The sequence below is a fragment of the Onychostruthus taczanowskii genome, unplaced genomic scaffold (assembly GCF_017590055.1).
Source record: "Onychostruthus taczanowskii isolate IOZ18803 unplaced genomic scaffold, ASM1759005v1 scaffold4, whole genome shotgun sequence".
Taxonomy (NCBI): domain Eukaryota; kingdom Metazoa; phylum Chordata; class Aves; order Passeriformes; family Passeridae; genus Onychostruthus; species Onychostruthus taczanowskii.
Window position 1 is genome coordinate 885,227 of NW_024501459.1, and position 14,300 is coordinate 899,526.

Consider the following 14,300-nt stretch of genomic DNA (forward strand, 5'->3'; position numbering starts at 1 on the left):
CAGCTATCACTATAAAAATTGACTTACATGGCATCATTACTTTGGATCTAAACTATGAATGTAGAACAACTTCAGTATTCATTTTTGAATCTGACATAAGCGAAGCTATCCATGATACTGAAAATATTTTTCAAATGAAACTCTGTAACAGTTTGAAATTACAGCTTAGGCTCTATATTGTGTATGAGTGACTGCCAGGAATGTGTTTTTATGGTTTTGAATGTTTTGTTTACTTTTGAGAGGAATTCCATGTACAGATAAAACACACACATCAGCAGTTTCATTCAAAAGTGCACTTAGAGATGGAAGTTAAAAAAGTTCACGTGGTGTCACGTGAAAACTTCATATAAGAAACGGTTTTTGCAGGAAAAAATTTGTCACATGTGAAGCCGTGGTTGTCATGGGAAGTACAAAAAGCTGGCTTTCGTGCTACACCAATTCCTGACAAGTTGCATGTAGCTCCCAGCAGGCAGGTGGTGTTCCATGTTTTGAGTGGGAACATTTGCAGTGCTGTGCAGCCCTGTTCTCTGCAAGCACACTCTGCAGTAAAAAGGTAGCTCTGCTGACACGCTTGGCTCGTACAGGTCTCTTCCTACGCACAAAAGCTGTTTCCCACAGAAGTGCTGCTTCTTCAGGCCACAGGCAGAAAATAGTAGGTGGAAGGATTAACATGAATGAAGAAATGGAAAAAGCAATCAGCAGGCAGGGGATCAGGAAAGAGCTTGTGGAAGTGGTATTTGATTTTCCAGTTTGTGTTGAACTATGTGATGATTCAAGGAAGTGAATAAAAATAAGCAACAGTTATCTTATAACTTACGCTCTCACTCCATTTTTTAACGTATGTATAAAAAATTGTAATGAAAGCAAGGAAAATCAAAAATGTGGGACTTGGTATAGTTACTGTAGTGAGTATTTGCAAGTGTGTTACAGAAATCCTCTATTAGGAGGTGTCTGCAAAAATAATAGTTTCCTTTCCTGAGACCAGAGAGGCCTCTGCAACATATTTTCTATTTGAGATGCTGAGATAAGACTAGGTCATTTCCCTGGTGATACTCCAATCAAATGTGTAGTTTCCACCAATACTTCTGCCAGGTCCAGCACTCCAGAACTGCCTTTTTCTTTCTTTCCTTTTGGGCCCTTCCACAGCTGCCAAATAAAAACATGCATGATCACAAACTTTACTTTTCAGTAAAAAGTACTGTACTTTTCAGTAGTTTTAAACCTCCAATTTTCAAAGCAAACTATCAGTGTTTTGTTCATGTCAATGCTTCAAACCAGAGCATCAGGCTGGGTGCTAGAAATGTCTGTACTTGGACCAGGATTCTTCTTCCAGTTTAACATTCCCCTTATAAACTGGAAACTGTGGTGCTTGTGTTTTCCTCCGTACCTTTGTGCCTCTGCAACCTATGCAGAAAAGGAGATCGTTACCATCATCGTTAATTTGTATTTGTAGCATTCAGTCCACAGTTGTGTTCTGTAGAGCTTCACTCACTTTTTATTGACACCAAATGTATGGATTTTAAGCAGAAAACTCTTTTTATCTCTCCAAAGAAGGCTGCAGTGGGTACATTTTTTTTGAAAGATAGCATGAAGGAACTTCTTTATGATTTTAATAGAGAAATACTAGTGTTAAATAGGATTATAGTATATAATATATAAATAATAGTGTTAAATTGAAGTAATATAATATAGATATATAATATGTTAAACAGAGAAATGTTAGTGCTGAAAGGGGGAAGATAGACAGTTGTCCCTGTGCTTTGAGCTTGATTTTTCAATTACTGTATGGATATGGTGAATGCAAGGAGTTCATAAGGTAGGGATAGATTAAACCCAGCTAGGGTGGTGTCCTGCAGGTTACAATTTGAATCTGAGCCATATTAGCAGGAGTTAATCAGCTCCACCTTGAGACTTGACCAGACAAGTTGCTGGATTGGAGTTGTGTAGGTAGTGTTGTGCCTCTGGTGATGCAGGGAGAGGGGGTTTTGTTTGTGTGTGTTTATGTACGTGTGCTCTATGCCTCTGCTAGGACCGCACCTCACAGAGATAAGCAGTCCTTCTGACAAACAAAGCAGCAGCAGCTGTCTCATGGATGGTGAAGATAAAGAATGAGCAAATATCAGAGCTAATACAAGTCAATTAGTTTTCAGGCATTTTCCCATTCCTCCCTTTCACTCCCAAAGAAAGAGCAGCTGAGGAGGTCTGTGCAAAGTGCTGCAAAGGTGGTGGTGTTTGCCTGGTTGTCCTGCTCCTCGTGCTGTACTGCACAGCGTAGCTGTCATGGAGAAGAGCTGCCCTGGGCCACACAATTGTCCTCCTACCCAAGGCTAAAACAATTACTTGCTGGTTGAGATCTGCTCATGACAAATTTCTGCTGTTTGTTTTCCCGAGACTCAGTAAAGGTAGTGTCTGTGTAATCAGTCCGCTCTGGCCTCCCTGCACTCTCGTCTCCTCTCCAGGCAGATCTTCCTTTTCTTGTTCTTGTCCCCAAGCTGCTGAGGAGGCTGGAGGTGACCAAAAATGGAGAAGGTTTTCATCGCCCTTACCTCTGCAGAAAGTCAGCTGCTTGATAAAAGCAGCAGTATGGAAGGAGATGATTTTTCATGCATAGAAACATATTAGTAAAAGAAGGGCTTACCCTTTAGACCATGAAGAGTGACTAACTGGGAGAAGGGCATGGCATTAATCCTGTAATCCTCTCCAGATTTCTACTGGGAGACGTTTTGTCCTAAAGATCAGCACAGTCATAGAAATAATGCAGAGCAATCAGTCTCATCTTCCTCCAGCCCCCATCCTTGCTTCTGGCTATTAGCAAATTAACAAAATCTTCCCAAGCTTTTGCATGAGACTTACTGTGTCATTGCATTAAAAAAAAAAAAAGCTGAACTCTGCCTCACTTCTTATCATTCCCTATCTTCTCCCCCTTTGCTATTATCAATGTGTCATACTTCACCTTTTCCTTAGTCTGCATCTCCTACATTTGTTCCTCTACTGGTTTTCCTGCTACCCCTCTCTCCAGGAGTGAGCTCTCTGCTATTTTACATGAGACATTTGAGTTTCCAAACCCATATTTTAAGTTGAGGGTCTTACACAGGGTCACATCCTGTTGTCCCAAAAATAAAGATAGCCCTTATTTCCTCCCTTCACAAGCACCACTGATTAAATTGGAGATGTTGCCTGTCCTTTTTTTAATATTTCAGTACTATGCATGCTGACAAGGCATTGGTAAAGGTATGTTTAACATTATTTACTGATACAAATCCAAATTTTATAAAAAAAAAGGCATTTTCTATAGATGTGCACAAAACATAAATGCTGAATTCCTGGGGGGCAGATACTCATTTTGGCTTTGCAGCTTGTCTCATAATTTTGATGTGGGTTTTCATCGTGGTAGTGAGGTTCAAAGGTGGGGGGAAAGTAATGGGACAAGCTGTTGGCTTTAATCACAGTTAGACTGCCTGCTAAAAGTTAATTTGTGAGAACATTTGCTGTAATATGAGAGCAACTGTACAACTTGGGAAAATAATCCAAATGCACTGTTCTTGGAATAAAGTGAAATCAGGGGAAAAAAGAGTACTGGTAAGGAAGTGAAGGTCATGAATCAATAGGTTCTGAATGCAGCTGGACTACTGTCAGTGATGCTGACAGCATGTACAAAATCCATAAGAACAGAACCAGTTCCAGAGAACAGGAGGGTAGTTCTCCAAGTGCATTACTAAATCCTTGTGGGATGCAGCTGATTTCCTTAAGTCATTAAGTGGGAAAATCAGTTGTCCCTCAAACACCTATAGCATTTCAAGGTTTTGCCATCATTCATTGATACTGTTTTAAAGGCATGGGGAAGCAGGGAGAATGTGTTTGTGAACTTCTGTTCACAGTGTTGATCTGGGATATTTCTCTGCAGTTGAGTGTCTGAATGGTTGTTAATGAAATTCTGACTTCCGCGTGAGTGAATACACACATTTTGCTTTAAATGCATGTTGCAGAGAAACTGTGATTACCTTCTGGACACTGTTAAGAGCAAATGTAGTAAATATAGTGTCTGTCTGTGCTTGTGTACAAACCTGACAGAGCAAAGGCACTTGGAATCTGCTGCTCTGTGTTCCTTCCTTCGTGACGCCAGTAACCATGAATGTATTCCCAGTGTGCATGGGAGCATTCCTGATAGAAGCCTCCAATAACACAGTTCTTCTCTGCATTGAGTATGGTCATAAGATGACCATTCTCCTATCGTGACCTGAGATTCCTGTATGTGCTGCATACCTTGGACAGCTGGAGTGGGAGCTTCAAGGAAAATACATCCTTGCCTAGAAGCAGTACTCCATGCAAATAGGAGCTTTTTACTTTTAAAGAGTTGATTTTCAAGAAACTCAGATGATGCTGCTGATGATGATGATTTGGCTACAGTATTTTTTGATCAGATGAGTTTCCTGTCCTAGCCATTTATGTGCCACCACAAAGGAATGGAAATCTGTGGCCCGAGATGCAGGGAGTTGAGATTCCCATGTCTGACAGAAACCATCTCTTTGCTTGACTTAAAAGGACTTGGAAAATGCTCTTTTACTGACTGATGTCTTCAGCACCAACCAAGCTAGTTTTATTTCGGCAATTAACATGTCCCAGAGGACTTAATATGACCCTGGTGCCAGCTAGTCTGAGACTTACTTGTGTTCAGTTATGTCTCACTAAAGATATGAGAAATTCCAGTGATCAGTTAAGAGACTGCTGAACTGATCTGATCTGAGACACTAACTCAGTTGGCCCTTCTTACACCAAGATACGGAGGCCTAATTTTTCACAATTAACAGTCAACATTTTGTTAACATAGGCAAAACGGTTTGGTTTGTTTTTCCGGTTCCCCTCAATCTGATTTTCAGAAATGTTCAGAGAATATGAACTCTGGTTTTCCAAACAAAACAATATCAGGGGAAGTTTCAGTCAAATCAGTTAAAACTCGGGGGAGCTCTTAACTGTATTCAAATTCCTAACATGGAAAGCAGCAGGCAAACATAGTTCTTCTAGTTTGTTTTGGGTTTTTTTCTGATGATGGCTCGGTTTGTATGGGACCTTTGTAGCTAGAGGTATGGGGAAAATAGGGGAGTCTTTCTTTGTACCCAGTCCTATTCCTCCCTGCTCCTCACAACCAGCACCAGCTTTTGACAAAATGAGGACTCTTAGCTGGTGCTTGCACAATTGCTGATGTCAAAAGGCCTTTGGCCTTTGTGTCTTATATCAAATGCATCCTTCTTGAGGGTCTAAGCCAAAGTTAGGCACTTCATAACGAACGAGGAAAGTGTGGTTAGTGCTCTTCCATGTGCCTACTTTTCCACGTGAAGAAAATACATGAATTTCTGCAGTGTAGGAGCTCATTTAGTTTGCAATGTATTTTGTAAAGATATGATGACTGCTGTTGAATGCTTTCAGGGTGCATGTATGTTATAGGATGTGTTCCAAAAGCAGTTGGAGTTGGCTTGCTGGGAACAATGGTGCCACTCTGGGGAGGGTAGTTTTGGCATGTACCTTGGAAATTAACTGAATTCTGCCTAATGCACCCCTGAGTTTTATTTGGAAACAAAGATGTGTGTGCTACCCTCAAAGGTAATTTTTATTTCCCTTTGAAAAGTTTCCATGCTTAACTGTCTCTTTCGGAGGCAATTAAAACCAATCTTGTAGACAGGGGCCTCCTTCCTCCAGCCCTGCATGATTCATGCTATCGTGGCTGCTCATCTCAGGTGCAGAATCTTGTGAAATGCACTTTTGACTATCTAAATGTATGACATCCACTGATTTTACCTTATCTGTTATGACAGTACTATCTTCTCAAAATGCCATCAAGTTGGTTAAGCAATACTTCCCAGCCCTACAGCCCCTACTTCCATAGATTTTAATCAAATTGTTTGTTTAGCAGGTTCTTTAATTACCTTCTTAAAATAGTTCCTCTGGGCTTCATACCCAACTCCAAATATACCAATCTTCAGTTCTGTGTTTTTTGTTTAGTTTTGTTCTTTGGAGAAAAATTGATGTGTCACTCTTTTTTGCATCCTGAGGACTCTTTAAAAAAAGAGTGTGGGAAAATGTAATGCTTGCCTTGCCAGTCTCGATGATTATTACTTGTGTATGTTGCTTTGCTTACTTCTAAGCAGAATTTTTATATTTAAACACACACTTTTTTTTTTGTCTTTATTCTAGAATAAAGACAATAAATTGTTGTTCTGTCTTTATTGTAGAATTTACCTCAAGTAAGGCAAAAACTTCACTTTCTTTGTTTTTAAGTACACAAGCCACATAGTGCATAGCAGTTAATTAATCTAATCCCCAGTGCAAGCCTTGTACTCTTTGTTTCAGTCATGCTTCTCTGCTTCATGGCCCTGTTATGTCCTGAAAATGTACATGAGAAAACCTTTAACGATGTTGGGTTTGTTTATTGATACGTTACTTGATAGGAATTCTGCAGATACTGCGGAGGATAAGCCCTGTCCTGAAGTTTGTATATTGTTTTCAGAACTTTGCTCACTGGTTTGTTATGAGTAGATGTCAGTGAGTAACAGAGGAATGTTTTGCAGGTTGTGCCTCCTTGTCCAGGATGCCTATGGCATGTTCAGTGAAGTGCAGCTGCAGTCCCTGAGTTCCACAGATGACATTGAGCAGTACTGCAGGAGATGGGAAGGAAGATCTTGCTGCTTAGCTGGAATGAAGATTTTGCAGAGAACTACAAGAGGAAGGTGAGAACAATTAATGGAAGAACATGTTGCTTGCTGTGGCAGGCAAAGATGATCTGCATTTTTATTTATTTCTGTGACCAACATTATTTGGTACAACTGAACCTGGCTTTGTTCAATCAAATGTCCTCATTGCCACTTTTGGGCATCCAGCTGTGCTTGAGCCAACTGTTCTCCAAAGTGAGCATAAATAAGCTAATGCACAAATACACACTTAGCAGAGTAAGGAATTTTTGTGTGCAATATTCCATAAAATATGAGTGTTTTCTTCCTCTTCAGTAGATTCAGTGACTTATAAACATTAGTTCATCTCCCTTTCATTGCAGAACTTTTTACTGCACTAAGTTTTTCTACAGTGCTGCCCAGTATGGCTTGAACTTTCAAGCACAGACTTTCCTTCAGTATAGCAGAGCTTAATTCTGTTAAATCTATATGGTTTTAGAACCACAATTTAAGTTTCTTAAAAAAAATAAAAAATCTTGCAGATCTTAAAGCCATTCTTTTTTGGAATAAGAATGTCAATAGCTTTACAGAAAAATTCCCCCACGTAAGTAATAAATTGACTTATGGTACGTCTCAGATTTTGCCTATTCTGTGATTCCTCTTACGTTCTTCAAATAAAATATCTTTAGTCAAGAAAAAAAATTAAATAGATCGATTATACAGAGTATCTTTCAGAGTATCTTTCTAAGGAGAGTGATACAATGTTCTCATGGGGACCTATGTAAATATAATTAGATTGGTTCAGTTCTGAACATAATTTATTCGTACAAGCATCCGATCTAGATAAGCCTTTGCTATTAGAATGGCTATGGTATTTCTGCTGACACTTTTTTTCCTGTTGAAAAATGCTGTTTCATCAAAACCAGAATGTTTCATGGAAACATTATCTATTTTGGAGACAGCTTTGTTGGGAAGATTTTTTTCAGGTCCAGAGGGAGTGAATATTCTTTCTCTTATTCTCGTTTCATGAAAACTTTGAGAAAGTCTCATTTTTGTTTCATATTGGAACAAAAACAAATTTCAAAGCTTTGAAATGTTTAGCAAAATGGAATTGTTGTTTTCTAGCCAGCCCTATTCAGTATGCTTTTCTTTTTATGTACTTGCAGTGTTAATTTTCAGAGCCTTTGGATTTCAAGCCTACTTGCATTTTTATGGATCTTTAATAACAAACACGTCTTCTTATTTAATTATTTTGTTGGCTTTTTTTTTCAAGTTACATTTTTTCCAAACAAATTAAATAATGGCTTTGGAATTCTGGATACAAATGAAGTTTTACAACTGGCTGCTGGTGCTTCCAGTACTCTGCCTAACTAATAAGAGACAGACTTTTCCTAATGTAAATTCTGTTTCAAAGCGGCAGTAACTTACTTCTGGCTATTCTGAGGACGTTCAGAAGACACACTGCTGAAAATGCTGGTGGTTCAGCTGGAGCTGTGCTGGTGGTAACCCTGCTAGGGAACATTAGAAGAAAATGGGATAGTGTAGCTTCAGGGACAGTGCAGCGGTTAAAACGTGATTTCATTGTACAAGATGGGTGGGTGGGGGAATTGTTCAGGGATTGATTTTTTTCTTAATTGTTTAAGCCTAAGTTCTGCTTTATAACTTTTTATTACTTTTAAGTGTTTGGGACACATTCTAGGTGTGATGGAAACCACAGTAAAGCCATAGCTGAAATGAATACGAGAGAGTACTTACTCTCAGAGAGCATAATTAAGCTGTAGAACTCATTGCCACTGGATAAATGGATTTCCAGAGCCACTGGTGTATCCAAGCACATGATGGGTTATGCCTGTGAGTGCCCAACCTTGGCTTGCAGCACATGAGTGAGTAAGAACTATGTGGTCTGCCCTGCAAGAAAGACTGCTTTTTTTTTTTTTTTTGAGAACACCAATTACTTTTTGGAAGGAGATGGCTTTGAAACTGTTTGTTTCCTGGAGTCTGACAGTGGCTTTTAAAGTGGATAAAAGGGAATAAAATGTAGGAAATACAAGGGAAAAGTAATGACTTTTTTTGCATGTGCCTTTGAAGCACATGATTTGGAGAAAGCCAGGAATGGCTAATAAGATCCCATATGTTCATGTTCATGTCCCACAGTCACATGGATTGTAATCAGAGACAGAGTGCTTCCTCAGTCCCTCTGTGAGACAGAGGACATTTGCTAATAGATACAAGAGCTTCTCAAGAGTTTTGCATCAATGGACCACTGTTACCGTTCAAAAAAATTTCCGGGCCGTCATCCATCCTCAAATATTTAATTTGAAGTATTATTTGACATCATTCCAGCAAATGCAATTTTAAAATCACTGTTGTCAGCTGAAGTTTCATTTCAAGGGCTAAAAACCTATAAGTTTACGATAAAGGGTATTTTACACCCAGGGGAAACCCCAGCTGAACACGTTACTTGATCTTTGGAACGGACCTGTACTGTTAAAGAGTGCTAAAGAAACTAAACACATTTCTTCTCTGATAAGAAAACACTTGGGTTCCAAGAGAAAAGTGGGATAAAAACTTACACAACCATGTCCTGTCTTGACAGAGATCAGCTCTGTGAAAAATTGGAATGATAATGTAACCTTACATTGAGAGAAACACTTTTAATGTTGAATATTGCTTTTTATTATGCTTTGCTAAGTAGTGGGGTCTTGTATAAGTTGTTTGAAGGTCTTTTACTGATTTAGATGGTTTTCAGAGCCAGGCCCATACCCCACATAAAGCATACACCCATGTAAAGCATACATGCAAGAAATCCTTCCCTTTGCAGTGCCACAAAGGAAGCGGCGTTTCCCTTTGCAGCCCAGTTCCTGGCAGTCCTGTAAGACAGAGGGACATGGCTGAGCCATGGCAGAGCTGCTTGTTCAGTGCCTGATTTCCAGCAGTTCTTCTACTCTGTTTGTGAGGCTGGTGGGTAAAGTAGGAAGCAGTAGTGTGGCAACTGGCTGAACTTGTGTGGTTCAGTATCTGTTTCCTGACAGCTTTTCTCTTTACCCTCTCATCCATACTTGTCACCTAGCCTTTCCTACAACTATTCCTTGGGCTGCATGCTTAGTATCAGCAAAAAAAAAGAAGAAAAAAAGTACAGTGGTTTAAAGGGAGAAAACTGAAAAATATTCATTGAAAGTCTGCTGATGGTGTTGTTTCCTTAGAGGCTCTTGTTCTCACCCTCCCACTGCCTCATGTGTCATTCTTAAATTCAGTCCCTTGAGGAAGAGGAAGTGAGATTTCGGGGGTGTGCTGCTAGAGGCAGGAATGCTGGTTAAGAATCCATATGCAGCACATGCAACCCCCCTGTTTTTTAATAGGTCCCAGGCATGTTTCAGGTATGTCAGGTATAACCAGGAACTAAATAAATGCAATTAGATACAGGGGCTGAGCACTCACTAAAATGCCTCAGGAGGAAATAACCTATAAATTGTTATAGTTCCTGCTTCCTACTGGAAATTAATTTCAATGATCTGAGATGATCTTTGGAGTTAGAGACCTGCCTTTATGGACAAAAAATATGGATTTTTTTTTAGCCCTACCTGGAGTTCCACACAGAATAATAATTTGGATTTTGACAGCTTGGGTCTTTTCACCTGATTTTCCTACCACTGAGTTGTTTTACTGCTGCATATAGCAGATGTACCTGCTTCTTCTTTTTATGCTTTCTTATGTGTTAGAAATATGAAGAGTTTCTCTGCAGCAGAACAGAAAGATAACCAAAATTTAAAAATGGAGGCGGGAGGAAGAACACAGGGTGTCAGTACAAATTTTGTCCCTAAATTGAAAAAATTATTCATAATCTTCAAAAGAAGAGGCAACTGCTGCATGTAGAATGCTAAAATCTATGGTTGTGTTGGATAGGCTAAAACACTTTGAAGGATGTATCAACTCATAAGTTTTGACTTTTGAGCCAACATTTAATTCATGGCAGGCTGTATTATCTGTTGCGTTTTCTTCTGCAGAAAACAGGCTCTGAATGTTGAGCTCATCAACCAGTGTTATGTTTTTCTGAGAAATTTCTGCATTTTCAAATAAATCTGGCTTCTGTTGTTTGTCATTTTAAACTTTCAAATGTTAGGCACTGAAATGTGAAATCTCCCTGTATGTTTGTAGTGGTCACTATTGTGCTGGAGGGTTTTCATTCTTTTCTATTTTTTTCCCTTTTTATTTGAGTCACATACATCTCTGGCCTCAATTTCTGTCATTTTTTCCCCTTTACTCTTCACTTTATACTTTCTCTTCACTTTGTTTTGCCCTCAGAAGAGAGGACCACTGCTAACTGCTGCACAAGTAAGTGTTTCAACTGCTAGACATTGGCAGGAAATGTAATAGTAAGAACTCTCCGCAGAGCAAGGAGGTCATAACTTCCTTCCTCTGGTTTTCCCTCCTCCAAAAAGACTGCCATCTACAAGATCCACCCAAGTCTCTGGGTTTTGAGGTCCTGAAACATTTCAGTAATTTCTGTGGTTAGAAGTTGAGTTTCATTTAAAGCATAATTTCAGTAATCACGTTGAAGTTTTGACTATATGTGTTATTTTTATATTCATTTCTATGGCTGCTTTTGTATCAGAAGTGAAGTTTTTTATTTCCTGAATTTGCTATTCTTTAACAAACATGCTGCTTGTATCTTAGTGCTTGTGTCATTAATCTATTCAGTAATCAGCACTGGGGAATATTATAGGCATATCCATATTGAATCAATAGTACTTTTATGTTATAATTTCAGTGATTTGGTGTAGTATGTGTCATTTCTAACATCCTATAGAAAATTGAATTACTAAAGTATGTAAATCATTCAACTATATGATTCCATATATCTAAAAAAAAAAAAAAATAAAAAGAGAGGAAAAGAACAGGTCAGCAGCCCTTCCTCCCCATTTGTATTTTGATGAAGATGCTGGTTTAGCAGGCTCAGATTTTTACTTTGTGATTTTGTTGCTTTTATTACTCAAGGCTAAGAAAATGTGGTGTTGCATAGTTTGTGCACTGCAAGTCTTAGTAGGTCAGTTGAAGGGAGGGAGAGAGCCTACAGTGTCAGCTTTATATTTGGATTGCTTGTCCCTGGACAGTTGAAGTTCATGCAGTCTAGGTGATTATTAAGGAATTTCATAGTTTTGCACAGAGGACTGGGAATTTATTTATTTTTGAGTTCTTAATAATTGAGACTGACACTGCCAAAGAAAACTGGTTTGGTTTAGACGAAAAGTTTAAGAAGTAGGAGAGGAGGAAGCAGAGCAGTTCCAAGTCCCAAGTCCTCTGAGCAGAGCTGTGGAACATGTTGGAAGAGAATCCTAGCATCTTTCTGTTCCTTGCTATAAACCTTACATAGCTCCTTTTTTCCCTGTTTACGTGCCTTCTTTTCTCTGATATTGATGGTATTTTCTCCCTCTAGTACTTTTTCCCCTGAGCCTGTTATGATTATTAAAGTTGAAAAATTCCCCAAGCTGTACGCTGTACATTAAAAGTTGGATCAGGCATGGCAGACACAAAGTTCTTGGACCAGAACTGTAGCTGAAACTTCATGCTTTTGAGAGAAATAAACAAAATCTTCTTAGTAGGTTATGAAATAAGTTGTCAGGTCAGAATCAGTGAAATTTATTTTGAAAAATCAGAGTTGTTTGACTTTTGAAACACAGCTTGTAGTATGAAATAAATGGGATTTCCACAGGATCAGAGATGTTCTGATAGTGTAAATACCGGTGTATCAGTCATGTATTTAGCCTGTTTAACAGTATTATATCTTTAAAATTCTCTGCCTGATATCTGGGTTTTTGCAGGCAGTTTGCATTTATGGATACAAGGAAAAGATATACTGAAGTTTAGGAAAGTAAAGTTAAGAGAGATGTCTTTTGAGGACGTTGGATAGTAAAAATAATTAAGGACACAAAAACCCCCCGTTTTGCTTAGTATATACACATATATGTAAAATCTGATTGTATATATAAGCAAGGCTTGAAGATGTGGGTTTATAGAAGACAGGCATACCTACCTGTCTTAAGTCCAAATTTCTGTGGAAATCTTACTGTAATACTTCACTGGGGTTACTGATAGTCTTATTTTGTTGGTGTTAAACAGTGGAAATACACATATTTGGGATAGGACAAAATTTGTTTTACCAAACAGCATTAAGCCTGGCATGGAAAGTAGAGAGTTGAGTCTGTAGTTTAGAATCTCATAGATTATTTTTGTCCTTCTCCTGCTATAGATTCAGTCGGGTTTTTTTTCAAAATTATAGAGTGCTATAGTCTCTGAAGTAAAATTTTAAAAAAAGTTATTCAAAATACTTTACATGTTAATTTTTCTTTTTGATCCTTGAGCCTATTTCTTCTCACTTCTTATTCTGCTTTTCCTTTCTTAAAAGTGTGTCCTTTTGTGATAATTTTTTTCCAAAGTAACTAGTAATTACATTCACAGAGCAAAATTTAAACATTTTTATTTTGTCTTGTGTATCCAGAGAGGCTCCATATGCACATGGGAGCTAACCATGCCCCTTCACTGTAGCACAGAGCCAGCTGTTCATTCTTGTCCTGACTCTATAGCTGAAGAAGGCTACACATCTTGAATAAACTGCACCCATTGTTCAAATCAGATTGAACTGGAGTTTGAGTGTTACTTGGCCAGTGAAGGGAATTAATTTTATTCTTTCTGTAAGGATAATGATCTTCTGCAGAGGAGGACACAATGTCTTTGTCATTTCTCCACTGTCAGTAACCCCACGTCTTTCTCCCTTCTGCTAAATTGAAGCCTGTAAGTGTAAAAAGGGAGTTAACTTTCCTGTAGATGTATAAATGGGTGGAGAAACCCAGGAACTCCCAGCAGGGACACTGACTGATGGAGTGAGGGTCCCAGGCGAGAACATCCCAGCTCACAGACAAGGATCACAGCAGGATGTGATTTGGAACTTGCTAATCCTTTGGTTTGTCTCTGCCCTTGGCCTGACTGGTGTCAAAGAAATGATGGGGCCAAGATTTTCAGGAGGCTTGCCCCACACAGCACTGATCCTCTGCCTGCTTGCAAACAAATACTCTCATTTACTATTAATTAAGTGCTCCTCGTTCAAACAGTAGATGGCCTTCTCCAAAAGGGCACAAAAAACCAGAAGAAAATGTACCATATCTGTTAGACATTCTGACACAGGATAGCAAGTTAGGAGTGAGCTAAAGAAGAAAGGGCAACTTCATGTCCTTTGTGAACACTTTAAAATGCAAGTGAGGGATCAATCTGTGTGAAGATGTGAACATGCAACAAACAACACGGCTTACTTGCTGTAAATTGATAAACGTGCAGTCTCTGTGCACAGTTTGTGGTGCGTTGGTATCTGTTCTCCAACCTTGTGCTATGGGTCATGGAGGAAGGCCATTCATGGAACTGCCTGAGTTGTACACGAGGCTCTGCTCTCGCTTTGTAGCTCTCCTTTTCCATCTCCCAGTTAGCAAGACCAGTTAGTTCCTCTGGCCACTGGCCTTCCTTGTGTCAGATAGCATTCTTTACAATACAAACCAGAAAATCTTGCCCCAGTCAAGGTGGCTTACTTGCTGTAAATTGATAAATGTGCAGTCTCTGCCTTCCTTGTGTCAGATAGCATTCTTTACAATA

General features: G+C 39.0%; 1 protein-coding gene across 1 annotated transcript in view; it reads left to right on the forward strand.

Annotated features, from left to right (window-relative positions):
* SPIDR (scaffold protein involved in DNA repair) overlaps positions 1 to 14,300 on the forward strand; it is a 195,726-nt gene that overhangs the window by 162,186 nt on the left and 19,240 nt on the right. Inside the window, exon 11 of the mRNA XM_041412567.1 lies at positions 6,564 to 6,722. Within this exon, the coding sequence (XP_041268501.1) occupies positions 6,564 to 6,722 (159 nt within the window). The remainder of the gene's footprint in view (positions 1 to 6,563; positions 6,723 to 14,300) is intronic.